We start from the raw sequence: 14,136 nt of genomic DNA, 5'->3' as shown, positions 1-14,136 counted from the left end.
ACTTTTTTTTTTTACTCACAGATGAGAGATTTGATTTACTAAGGCGTGATACTTTTTTTTTTACTCAAGAAGGCGTGATACTGTTTTTTTCTTTCCTTTCTTTACAGGTTTGGAGCAACAATGTGATTATTATCATCAATATATTACGATATAAAAAGCTTGGATCTTCATTTACTATGATTGGTTTTGAGAGGCAAACATGAAGAAGACTCGAGCCACTCAAACACAGCTATGTTTTTACAGGTATCAAAGATGAGAAGATAGGTTATAGACTTATATCCTTCTAAACGAAGGATATATATAGCAACTTTAGGACGTTTCTAGAGAGTACGGGAAAAATCGAGAGATGGCAAGGATGTCAACATTTGTAAAAAATATTTGGTACTTATATTATTTTATATTAGGAATTTAGAGGTATTTGTATTTGATGAATCTGAATGGCATTTTTGTAATATCGTCGAAATGTATATATAGCAACTTTAGGACGTTTCTAGAGAGTACGGGAAAAATAAAGAGATGGCAAGGATGGCAACATTTGTAAAAAATATTTGGTACTTATATTATTTTATATTAGGAATTTAGAGGTATTTGTTTTTGATGAATATGAATGGCATTTTTGTAATATTGTCGAAATGTAATTATGGAACTTGTGATGTTTGATGCAAGGAATCAAATGCCCACGAATTTTCACGATTTTCGCCGGAAAATTCGTTTCCGGTGAGTAAACAGCCGTCGAAAGCTAAATATGTCGTTTCGTCGTCGTTTTTCGTCGATTTTCGTTTTTTGTCGTTTTCGCCGATTTTTGTCGTTTGTCGTTTCACTGTCGTTTTTTGTTGCTGTCGTTTTTCTTTTTTTGTGTCGTTTTTTTGGCTGTTGTCGTTTTTTTTTTCCTCCTGCTGCAAACGTGTATAGATAATATCACACATACTATGAGACAATTCTAATAGATAATATCACACATTTATAAATTATATATATTAAATATTATTAATAGCACACATTTATAAAATATTATATATATACAATTTTCTATTAAAAAAGATTAGATACATAATGTATTTTCTTTATATATGTTTAAAAATTGAAAAATATATGTATGTATTACATGTATATATTTTAAATATATTTTACCACATTTTTTCCGTTCGGTTTTCCATCGACACGTCGATTTTCCATGGAAAACGGCATTTCATTTGCCCTTTTCCACATTTTTTCCGTTCGAGTTTCCATCGGTATGATGATTTTTCGTAAATCATGAGCCTCGAAATGGCAACGAAAATGGCATTTGATTCCTTGGTTTGATGTATTTTGATCTTACATGATCATTTTTTTTACAGAACAGCAGATTGTCGAATAAGGTCGCTGAAGAGTCCACAAATATCCATATTTTTCTCGTTTGAAAACTTTAGTGGCAGTTTTGTAATTTGAAAGCTTTTGTTGTGTTAAAAGATTTAATGGCATAAATGTAATTTTGAATAAATAAATGGGTAATTTTGGTACTGTAGAATGAATAGGATATTGACTCTAAAAACATGATTCTTCTTTATATATATATAATAATGTGGACAGGCGTGTGATATTTTTAATTATTTATTCTCAGGGCCACGTATTGTAATTATGTCAAATTTAAGGGTATTTTCGTGATTTCACAAAATCTCGTAACAGTAAAATGAGTCTATATGTGTGAACAGAAAAACCGTGCTTTCCGATAATAAATATTTATTATATATATATATATATATATATATATGTGTGTGTGTGTGTGTGTGAGAATCTTTTTGAAGAAAAAGATTGGTTAATATCGAAGAGGAGATATCCTTTAAAAAAAAAAAAACTCTATTATTATTGTCAGCTTTTTTTTTGCTTTCTAAAAGATTGGTTAATATACATGACTCTGTCATTATTGTCAGCTTTTTTTTTTTCTTCGTTGCAAATTATTACACTTGCACAGAGAGAAACAATTAAGCAGTTTTTTCAATACAGGTAAAAAAAAGGTTCTAATATAGAAGTTATAATTACTTAGTCATGTAGAAGTTATAATATATATATATATAATTAAAATTAGAGGCAAATTTTATCAGTATACCAACATCTCATATTATTTTTATTAATATACACGTAATTGAGATATTTAAATGTTTCTAAAAAAATTACTTAAGATGTATTCTAAGTAATAATGTATAACATATATATAATTACAATTAAAGGAACAAAAATGATTATATGTTAAATATTATTATATATACAGTGAACACATATGTTTAAAACTCATGTCATTTATTTTTACTTGTTTGAGAAAAAAAAACATGTAACGAAGTTCCTTTTTTTTACTACATTATGCAGTATTTGTTTTGCCAGTATTGTCATGGTTCATGCCCATGTGGAGTTTTTATGGAAAACATATTTTTCCTTTGAAAAATTAATCCTTCTTTTTGTTTTCTTTCCGTTTTCTACATTTTTTTTTTCTTTTTCATGGACACGTCGCTTTCCAGAAATTATAAGCCTCGCGTTAAAAACCTTGATTTTAACTGGAGGGAGAGACATCAAATCTGAATTCGGGACATGAGCAGTAACCGCGCAGCAGATTAGGAAACATTATATTTGCAAATAATTAGGACAATAATCGAGCCTGGTTTCACTCACACATATCACTCTATATAATGCAAGCAAAGCTTTGAAGTTACCACACAACACAAACACAAACCACATATAAAGATATACCAAAAAACGACAATAATAATGGGATTGGTGAACAAAGCACACGTCGTTTGTGTTCCGATGCCGGTGCAAGGGCACATAAACCCAATGCTGAGTCTGGCCAGAATCCTCCATCAGAGAGGCTTCCACGTCACCTTCGTCCACACCCAGCAAAACTACGACCGTCTCATCCATTCCCGGGGTTCTCAGGACGTCACCGGATTCCGGTTCGAGGCCATCCCTGACTGCCGCGCCGCCGCCGAGGCCGACCCCGACGCCGGGCGCGACGCAGCCTCGCTGTGCAGCTCCGTCACGAAAAACTTCTCCGAGCCGCTCCGGAGGCTTCTTTCCAGGCTGAACAGCGACGACGCGTCGTTTCCGGTGAGCTGTGTCGTTTCGGACATTTCATTCTCGTCGTTTAGTGTTGATGCGGCGGAGGAGTTGGGAGTCCCGATCGTGCTGTTCTGGACAGCCAGTGCTTGCGGCTTGATGGGTCGCTTGCAAGTCCCTCGTCTCATCCAAGAAGGTCTTACACCACTAAAAGGTATAATATATATATATATATACACACGTGCATTTAAACGTATATATATGCGTGTGCCGTACAAATTTTTAAAAATACTATGAGAGGTAATAGTATTACTAGTGTTATTCTTATTACATATTTGTTATGATATTATGTTCTTCCCTCTTCACCAGGTGATCTCATCAAAATGTGTGGTTCTGCAACAGTTTGTTGGATCTGGAACATGCAAGTTCTTGGTGCTTCAGACTAACTTACAAAACATAGATAATGAAAGGCACTTTGTGATTGACTTTTACTTTTCCTACAATATTAACATATATATATATATATTCAGGGGTTGATTTGTAAATTTTGAGGGTAAAAATAAAATAAAAATGGGCAAAAAATGATAAAATAAAAATTGAGGGGGAGCCCCCTCTCACTCCTATATATATATATAGGAGAGAGAGAGAGAACATAAAATTACGACATGATATTTCCTAATAAAAAAAAAATTAATGAAACCTGAATATGATCCTTAATTATTCCCGCTCTTTGTAGCTTCATGATTTTTACTCTATCGTCAAAAACCATTAATTTTTATAATTTTAGATATTTTAGGGGTCAAGTGACATTTACGTTAGGAAAATTTGGACAGAAAGGAGCGAAATGGTGATAAGAATTTGAGGGAATTTTTGTAATTAATGTAAGATAAAAATATTCTTTTAAATTAAAGTACACTATTATTTACCATAAAAATTAAATGAAATAATCATATGAAACTAATAGATAAGTAAAATAGTGAAATTTTAATAAAATAGTTAAAATTAGTTAATTTTTTTTTAACTGTGTGATTTAAAATCTTGATTATTTATATAAATAATTTATCATTTTAATAGTGTTGACATATATTGGCTATTTCAACCTAAACTATTTTTATAAATCGATTAATTTCAGTTGGTTATTAGCGATAACACCTATTATTGGAAAAATTATATAAAATAAACATTTGAAACTAATTGATTAACAAAATAGCTAAAGTTTCAGCGAAGTAGCCAAAATTATGTTGTCATAATATTTTTGATGTCAAGATTAAATTTTTTTGACGATTATTATAAGCAATTTATCACTTTCAAAAACATTAATCTTATAGTCAATTTTTTTTGAAATCTGAATATTATTGTACATTTAGGATATTTCACTAATTTTGAACAAACGTTGAATATTTTGCAAATTCATTATTTTAAATTGGCTATATAGCTAAATCATATTTAAATGTGGGCGCAGATGAAAGTTATCTAACAAACGGACACTTAGACACGGTGATAGATTGGATTCCGGGCATGAAAGAGATACGGCTTAGGAATCTCTCATCCTTCGTTCGCACGACGGACCCAAACGACGTCATGCTAAGCTTTCCCATGGCTTACTTAGCTTCGGCCTCAAGAGCCTCGGCCATAATCATCAACACCTTTGACGCCTTGGAACAAGCCATCCTCGAGACTCTCATCTCCTCAGTCTACCCTCGGCTCCTCTCCGTGGGACCACTCCATCTTGCCCTCGTACATGGCGGCTCATTATTCCCCGCCGTCGGATCTAACCTCTGGAGAGAAGAGAGAGAGTGTCTTCTATGGCTTGAGGGGAAGGAGAGAGCCTCGGTTTTGTACGTGAATTTTGGGACAAGCGTCGTTTTGAGCCAAGAGCAGTTGCATGAGTTTGCATGGGGGTTGGCTGAGAGCGAGAAGCCCTTCGTGTGGATCATTAGGCCGGATTCAATCGTTGGAGATCTTGCGAATGTTATGCCGGACTTTGGCCGGAAAGGGGTTGTGGCGGGGTGGTGCGATCAGGAGAAAGTGCTTTCCCACCCGGCGGTGGGAGGGTTTCTGACGCACTGCGGTTGGAACTCGACGCTAGAGAGCTTAAGCGCCGGAGTTCCAATGGCGTGTTGGCCTTTCTTCGCCGAACAACCTACAAATTGTCATTTTTTGTGCCGAGAATGGGCGGTCGGGATCGAAATTGGCGACCGAGTCAAGAGAGAGGAAGTCAAGAGGGTTGTGAGTGAGTTAATGGACGGAGAGAAAGGGAAAATGATGAGAATGAAGGCTTTGGAGTGGAAGGAAAAGGCCGCGAAAGCCACTAGTCCCGGCGGGTCTTCGTCGACCAATTTGGACTACTTGGTCAACGAGGTTTTGTTCAAGGGCAATGCCAATGCCCAAGTGGATCCCATGTGAGACTTATTTTTATTCACGAGTGTAGAAATAAAGAGTAAAGAGTCGAAAATGAGAGAGTGTTCCGAGACTTTGAATGTTATTTCTTCTTTCTTGATATGAATTTGTATCACCTATTTATACATATGGTGGATACATTAGTATAGACTAGATGCATGAGAGTGTAATAAATGCATGTAATAATTATGTCTAGGAAATAGAGAATAATAAATATTATACAAAGAACAAGACATAGAAAATATGATGACAAATAAATGCAACACTTTTCCCATGTGAGATGGGTTCCAAGACATGAGGGTTCCCGAGACACGCATGTGAAGCTCAACTTAGGCGAAGTGACGAGGTGAGACTCAGCTTAGGCGAAGTGGTGAGGTGAAATTTTAGGCGATGTGACGAAGTGACAAGGGAGGACGAGCTGACGAGCTGCCGAGCTAGATTTCAACAACGAGAGCACTTAAAAGTGTTCACACGTGGTATTAAAATATTATGAGTCTTTCTTTACAGGGTATTTTATATATTTTATTTTTATGAGTCGCACTTTTTTTTTCGCTCATGAGTCACACTTAATCGAGTGTTTTTTTTTTGGGTTTTCTTTTCGGAAATAAATGGCAATAATACACTATTATCTTACACGCATTGTTGAACAAAATATCTATCTTACACGCATTGTTGAACAAATAATATCTATCTTACACGCATTGTTGAACAAAATATCTATCTTACACGCATTGTTGAACAAAATATCTATCTTACACGCATTACACGCCTGCCATAAAGTATATAATTGGTTTGGTGGTAATGCGATTTAAATATCTTAAAAAAATAATGCTAGGGTCAGACTATTATTGGGCATTTATGGGAAAGAGGGGAAAAATAAATTAAAACTGAGTAAAATAAATAAACAAAGATGTATGTGCAATCTTAAAAGTACTCTCAAATCTTTCAAAAAAAAAAAAAGTACTCTCAAATCAAAACTTTTCAACCAGCAAAACAGCCTGTAAAAGAAATTGGAACACCGACAACATACATATATATAATATTAAATGCATGCTTTTACATGTAAGTTAAAAAAAACAATAATCACTATTTGTACTAGTATATTATTCACAAACTTACTTCTATTTTCGGTGCAAGATTCAACTCATCATAACGTCTGATTTATTGCAAACACCATCATATATGGTCCACATGGATAGTAAAGGTGGTATACGTATTCACAATCTGAGTAGAACAAGTGACAAAAAACAAATCAAGCGTTATATATTTATTTAGTTATGAAATATTATTTTAACATATATAGACATATATGTTAGCTATAGGTTTTGACCATCTCCAATACATTATTATATAAATAGGTAATATTACATATAATTATATTAATATATAGAAGATTAAAATTATAATTAATAGATAATGAAATTAAAATAAAAGTACATTTCTAAAATATTTCTTTTGGTGTAAAATATGACGTAAAAATTACATTATATTTTAGAAATAAAAATCACACGAAAATAAGATTTGGAGATCGAAAGTGTGTGAATGCTATTGATAACGCGGCTAAATTGAAAAAAAAAACGTTTTATTTTTTAGTATTGAACATAGAAGACCGTGAAACAATGAACATGTTTGACGGTACAGGTGATTTCAGAATCTGGCGAAGGAAAATCACTGCTCTTTTGGCTCAGCAACGCTTGCTGAGGTTGATCTCCGATCTAACCGTGTGGCCTAGTGACATCTCCGACGATCAGAAATTGGAGATGATCGAGATAGTCACAGGTACGATCATCTTCCATCTCTCTGACTCAATTATTCGCTTAATTGATAAGGAAGATACCCCTGCCAAGATTTTGAAGAAACTCGACGAGTTATTCCAATCTAAGTCTTTATCTAACAAATCTACTTGAAAGAGAGATTATTTGGTTTTAAGATGATGCAGTCTAAATCCCTAGAACAAAATCTCGATGAATTCCTGAAGATGACCATTGAATTGGCCAATTCCGATGAGAAGGAAGCCCTAAGTGATGAGAACCAGGCGATCATCATCCTGAATTCCTTACCTGAAGCTTATCATGAAGTCAAGTCGGCCATCAAGTATGGCAGAACATCCATCACCCTTGAAGAAGTGATATCAGCTCTGAAGTCCATGGATCTTGAGATTAGATTGGACAAGCTGAACTCAAGTGATGGAGAGAATCACATGGCTCGTGGAAGGACTCAATCAAGGTCATCTGAACCAAGCTATCAGAGAGCAAGAAGCTCAAGCAAAGGCAAGTCAAAAGCCTCATCTCAAGAGTCCAATCCAAACAAGGAGAAGAAGTGTTATCACTGCAAGAAAATGGGTCACATCAAGAAAAAATGTTACTCATGGCTTAAGAAAAATAAGGACTCAAAGGCAAGCAATTCAAGTCAATCACCTCAAGACTCAGCTAATCTTGGTGATGGTTATGACAGTGGAAAAGTTCTCATGGTTTCCCATGACCCTAATGCCCTGAGTGGATCTTGGATTCTTGCTGCACATATCACATGACTCACAACAAGGAGTGCATTTCTGATTTCCAAGAAAGTGAAGGAGGCAAGGTAGTCATGGGCAATGATCACACCTGCCAAGTCCTTGGGGTTGGTTCTATAAGTGTAAAGATGTTTAATGGAGTCATAAGGATTCTAAGGGAGGTCAGGTATGTGCCTGATTTGTCAAGAAACCTAATCTCCCTAGGAGTCTTGGATAACTTGGGATATTCAAACAAAATAGAAGGAGGCTCAATGAGAATTAGCAAAGGTGCTATGACAGTCATCAAGGGAATCAAGCAAGCTGGTCTTTACTACCTGGTGGGTGAAAGTACCATCATAGGCCACTCTGTCATGGCTCTGGCACATGAAGACAAGAAAGCTACCTTGTGGCACAGACGCTTGGGCCATATCAGTGAGAATGGGTTTCAGACCATGAGCAATCAGAAGCTCATTGGCAAGGACAAGGTCAGCAAGGTTGACTTCTTTGAGCATTGCGTGCTGGCCAAGCAACACCGACTCAAGTTTCAAGTGCGAAAGCATCAGTCAACACAAGTCCTGGAATACATCCACTCTGATTTATGGGGACCATCAAGGACATCAACACATGGTGGTAATCTTTACTTTCTTTCTATCATTAATGATTTGTCTAGAAAAGTTTGGGTTTACCTTTTGAAAATAAAAATCAAGCTTTTCAGAAATTCAAAGAATGGAAATTACTGTTAGAAAATCTGACTGATAATAGAGCGAAGACCTTGAGAACTGATAATGGCCTCGAGTTTTGTATCTCTGAGTTTGACATGTTTTGCTCTCATGAAGGGATTCAATGGCATAAAACTGTTAGACTAACCCCTCAGCAAAATGGTGTTGCTGAGAGAATGAATAGAACCTTGCTCAATAAGGCAAGAAGTATGCTTTTCAATGCAGGTCTTTCCAAGGCTTTCTGGGGAGAAGCTATAGTCACAACTGCCTATCTGATCAACAAATGTCCCTCTAGTGCCATAAAGTTCAAAACACCTAAAGAAAAATGGTCAAACAAACCACCTGACCTCAAGCATCTCAGAGTTTTTGGCTGCACTGCATTTGCTCACCAAAATCAGGGTAAACTAGAACCTAGGTCTATCAAATGTGTGTTTCTGGGTTATCCTCAGGGTACTAAGGGATACAGACTGTGGGTTAAAGAAGGTTCTGGTTTCAAAACAATAAATAGCCGTGATGTGGTGTTCAATGAATTTGATTTCCCATGCATTGTAGAGACTAACCCTCTAGCAGATCAAGAAAGGCCAACATCTATAACTACAGGGTACATATAGAGTCTTATTCAGGTGGAGCCAGTTAATATGACCTCTCCATTTCAAGCACCAGCATCAAGTGAAGTCTCTGAAGAGAGAAGTGAGAACCAAGCAGGATCAACTGATCAAGAGGAAGCTGAAGAAACCTCTAACCCAGATGAAGGTGACAGCAACCATGAAGATCAGGAAAACTCACAAGAAGGGCTTGGAGAATCTGCTCAAGGGAATGAAAGTTTCCAACTCACCAGAGACAGAACAAAGAGAGTGTCAAAGCCCACGCAGAGATATGGCTACAGCTCCTATTTAGAGCTCCTAGCCTATGCCTTCACTTCAGCTGTGGCTGTCACTCATCAAGAACCTATGTTCTATCATGAAGCCATGTCTAGCCAGGACTCCAAAAAATGGCATCAAGCTATGAAGGAAGAAATGAAAGCCTTGTACAGAAATCAAACCTGGCTTATGGTAAAAAGGCCTAAGGATCAAAAGCCAATGACTTGTAGATGGCTATACAAGCTCAAGGAACCTACTACACCAAGAGATGGCCCCAGATACAAGGCAAGACTCGTTGCTAAGGGATTTACTCAAGTGGAGGGCATAGACTACAATGAGATCTTCTCTCCAGTAGTCAAATACAAGACCATCAGAGTAATGATATCTATAGTAACTCAGTTTGACCTTGAGCTACAACAAATGGATGTCAAGACATCTTTTCTTCATGGGGAGCTAGAAGAAACCATCTACATGGAACAAACTCTTGGTTTTGAGGTTCATAAGGGTAAATACATGGTTTGCTTGATGAAAAAGTCCCACTACGGACTCAAGCAATCCCCACGCCAATGGTATAAAAGGTTTGATTCCTACATGCTGAAACAAGGATATCAAATAAGCTTTTTTGACCCTTGTATGTACTTTAAAGGGTCAAATGTCTTGGAGGCAATCTATCTCTTACTCTATGTGGATGACATGCTCCTTATCAGCAAGTCAACAAAAAAGATTGCAACACTGAAACACGTGCTAAGTCAAGAATTTGACATGAAGGATCTGGGAGCTGCAAGGAAAATCTTGGGCATTAATATTCTCAGAGACAGGGCAAGTGGAAGGTTGCTGCTTACACAACAAGACTACTTGGAGAAGGTAGTTGACAAGTTTACCATGAGAGGGTCCAAATCAGTGAGACAACCCTTTGCAAGCCATTTCAGATTGTCAAGCTCTCAAAGTCCAAAGACTGCCTCTGATCAAGAGTACATGAGTAGTATTCCCTATCCCAGCGTTGTTGGCTCAGTTATGTACACCATGGTGTATACTCGACCAGATATTGCCCATGCCATCAGTGTGCTGAGTAGATTCATGTCCAAACCTAGAAGGGAATACTGGTTGGCCATGAAGTGGCTCCTAAGGTATCTGTGATGCACTACATATTTGGGTTTAGTCTACAAGCAGCAAGGAGAGAAGGTCCATGTGGAATGATATGTGGATTCTGATTATGCAGGTGATCATGACACTAGAAAGTCTACAACAACCTACTTCTTTCTAGTGTGTGGTAACTGTGTAAGTTGGAAATCTCAGCTCCAACCTGTGGTTACTTTATCCACGGCCGAAGCAGAATACATTGCAGCTACTGAGGCTGTTAAAGAGGGCATATGGCTGCAAGGGATGCTAAAGGAGTTAGAGATCTATAAAGAGACTGTGACTGTGTTCTCAGATAGTCAAAGTGCTCTTCACCTCTGCAAAAATTCAGTGTTCCATGACAGGACTGTTGGGAATATTGCCCACTTGAAGATAATGAATAAATGATTACTAAATTCGATAACAAGATTACTTTATTAACATTATATAATTAGTGGGTTGAGTTCTAAACAATTAGAATCAATAACAACTATCTTCCATAGCCTCCGTATCTAACTGAGTCACGTGTTGGGCACCTGAGTTCGGGCGGTGTGCTAAAGCATGGTCGTTGACTGATATACGCCTGAAAAGCTATATCTAAAGTCATATATGTGTAACACATAGGTGAAGGTTGATCACTATGTGAGAGCATTCTACACTTGTGGTAAGTGTACGACTTGGACATGTCTTGGTTGTAAATGTGTCGTTTAAGGACCGTTACGACACACTGATCGAGGTCACTATGATGGTCACAGTGAGACTTGATCTAAATCCTGAAGTGATCATGGACACTGGGTTATGTTACTGAGCTCTTTGACTCATTCGCTAAAAGGCTATTCATGCTAATCACAGCTTATGTCTTGGGAGTTTTCTCAAAGCATAATTCGAGTGGGAAATGATTTACAGATACGGAATCCAGCCTTCCTGAAAGAAGGTTAATGTTCTCTCACCTAAGGGTTGATTACAGAATCGATAGATTGCTAGCACTTTCGAAGTAAGTAACGTTCGAAAGAATCTTTCGCTGGGGAAGCAACAATGCTCAGGGCTGATATGTATCAAGGGAAGTATAACAGAATAAATTGACTTCTCTCGATACGGGTTGAACCTGGAGGATCTTGATCACGAACTGACTATATCAGTGGACACTCGTCACGATGAGTAAATATAATTCTAGTATAAAGGAGAGTTCAGTCTTGGCTTACAAGGTGGAGTATTTGACCAAGATTAGACGAATCGATGGAAAAAGAGAAATGACTATTTCGTCTTTTTCATCGGATTTGTTAAGCTTCTATTACTAGGTCCATAGTCCCCGATTCGGCTCTGATAAAGGCGGATAAGAACTTTCATATAATAATGTTTATCATTATTAATCTCACTTGCTGTAATTGTGATTGACAGCATTAATTCTGGAAAACGGGTATTCGCAGAATTAAATAAATATTTACGGTAGAATTGTTTATTTATTGTTTGATCAAGTAAATAAACAATTATTAATTATTTGTTTATTGTTGGACCAAATAAATAAATGATTAATTGAGTTTTAAGCAATTGGGCCTTGCACACATGGAAAAATCGAATTAGGATTTTTGGCACTAGGATTTGCGCAAATCTCCTTGGCCGTGTGCCATCAAGTTCGAAATTTTCTAGTTAGTATTTACCAATATTTTCTCTTTAGTTGCTTAAATAAATGAGAGAATAATATAAGATATTGTCCTATATTTTCTCCTTATTTAAAGGAAAATATTTAGGAGAGAATATATGGAAATATATTTAAAGGGAAATAATATATTCTCCTTTATTATCTCACTAAATAAAATATTCTCTATTTAAATAGAGAATAATATCTCATAGATATTGATCTGATGGATGAGAGAAAAAGTAGGATTCACTTGTTGAGATCCAATGGCCTAGATTTAATCTACTAGTGTGAACACAATAAAAGGAAATAAAATATTCTGGAAGGTTCCATGAATATCTCATTTTACTACTATAAATAGGGGTTCATGAGAATGCAAAAATTAAGGATTTTGACCTAATAATTTCGTGGCTCTCTCTTGGCCGTGCGAAATTTTCTCTCCCTCCCCTCGGAAATTTGTTTCCATTCTTAGTAAAATAAGAGAGAGATCTCGAAACACCTAGTTTCGTGATCTAGTGAGATAAAGACTGTGCCCACTCATCTTTCTTATTTGTTTTGGAGATAACGTTTCGGAAGACTAATGTGTCATCCTCGAGTCCTTCATCAAGACGACGCAAGGAGTACGCGATTGGTTTAGGAGCGTTCTGTAGCTGAACCGAAAATCAATGTAAGTATTCGTTTTTTGCTCAAATCGGTTGCTTGATAAATATGCTCTCGTGAATTAAATTAATTAAACATAACTAGATCTTGTTAATTATAACCATAATTTAATTAGCTTATGATCAGCGTAATTAATTATTTTTCCGCATTAATATGGTTATATGGTGGAATCATCTCAAACGAGTAGCATCAGAACGATTGTTCGTGTCTGATACGCGCCTGATTCACCAACAAGGACCAAGCATGTGACTATCAATGTTGCTAAGGTTGGAACTGATGACAATCCTGCCGATTGTGGAACCAAGGTGGTCACCCTAGGTAAGTTCAAGCACCGTCTTGAACTCCTGGGAGTTGGCTCTCACTTAGCCATACCAGAAGATGAACGATGATTTTGGATAAGGAGAAAAGGATCTGTTTGAGTCATTCTGAGAAACGTCTTGGCGCTGAGGTGGAGTATGTTGAAAGTCAGCTTCAAGCCAGTACAAAATCAGTTAGAAGGCTGGTGACGTGGCGTTATCTCAACACAAGGAGCTTAGATCTACGGTGGAGTTTTATCTTTTGTACTAATATGAATATGACTTGTATATAAAGTCTCACTAGTTAGTTTTAGTTGGTACCAATTACTGTTGTATTGTATTGCTTTTCTTCTGAGTGATCTATTGTTGTGAGGCTTAGTCAAGAACTGAGAGGCAATTTCTCAGGGGTGTTCTTGGCAAGGTAGGTTGTACCTTAGGTCTTGAAGAAGATACGATCAAGTTGTTGGGGACGAAGGGATTGTAAAGGTTTTCACCGGAGACGATAATTGGAGTGACTCGAACTATCTTATTCAGAGGACTTGGGATTAGGCATTCGTGCTGAACCTCGTTAAAAAATCATGTGTGTCTCTCTCTTTTCAATTCCTTGCACAATTGCTGTCTGTCTGGTTTATTGCTATCGTGTGTGGTTGCTTGCGTAGGAAGTTACCGCGATAGGAGGTTTGAGCGAGAGAGATTCTTAACAAAGGCATGTGGTGGAGACATTCATGCAATATTATTTATCACCTCATAATTGAGTATAGCCTAAATACATCTAGATATAGGGTACGGTTGTTTCATAATGAACTCGGAAAGTGGCCCTATATATATTCTCTTGAAACACTAGGAAAAAAACAGTCAAAGTGTTTGTCATTTACCAATACATTGGGGAGCACGTGCGAGTGATAGTCTTGTTTTTGTGGCCTAGTTGTTA

At 36.8% G+C, this 14,136-nt stretch overlaps 1 protein-coding gene across 1 annotated transcript; it reads left to right on the top strand.

Annotated features, from left to right (window-relative positions):
* Nucleotides 1-2,631: 2,631 nt before the first annotated feature.
* On the top strand, nucleotides 2,632-5,967 carry LOC149387109 (UDP-glycosyltransferase 85A2-like). Its single transcript, XM_089621524.1, has 2 exons — nucleotides 2,632-3,241; nucleotides 4,490-5,967. The coding sequence occupies exons 1-2, from the start codon at nucleotides 2,740-2,742 to the stop codon at nucleotides 5,431-5,433; spliced, it is 1,446 nt and encodes a 481-aa protein (XP_089477650.1). The 5' UTR covers nucleotides 2,632-2,739; the 3' UTR covers nucleotides 5,434-5,967.
* The last annotated feature ends 8,169 nt before the right edge of the window (nucleotides 5,968-14,136 follow it).

Source organism: Urtica dioica, chromosome 8, assembly GCF_054948205.1.
Source record: "Urtica dioica subsp. dioica isolate 48M chromosome 8, U.dioica_male_clone48M_v1_H2, whole genome shotgun sequence".
In the NCBI taxonomy this organism is placed as follows: Eukaryota; Viridiplantae; Streptophyta; class Magnoliopsida; order Rosales; family Urticaceae; genus Urtica; species Urtica dioica.
This window is presented reverse-complemented; position numbering and strand designations above follow the sequence as displayed.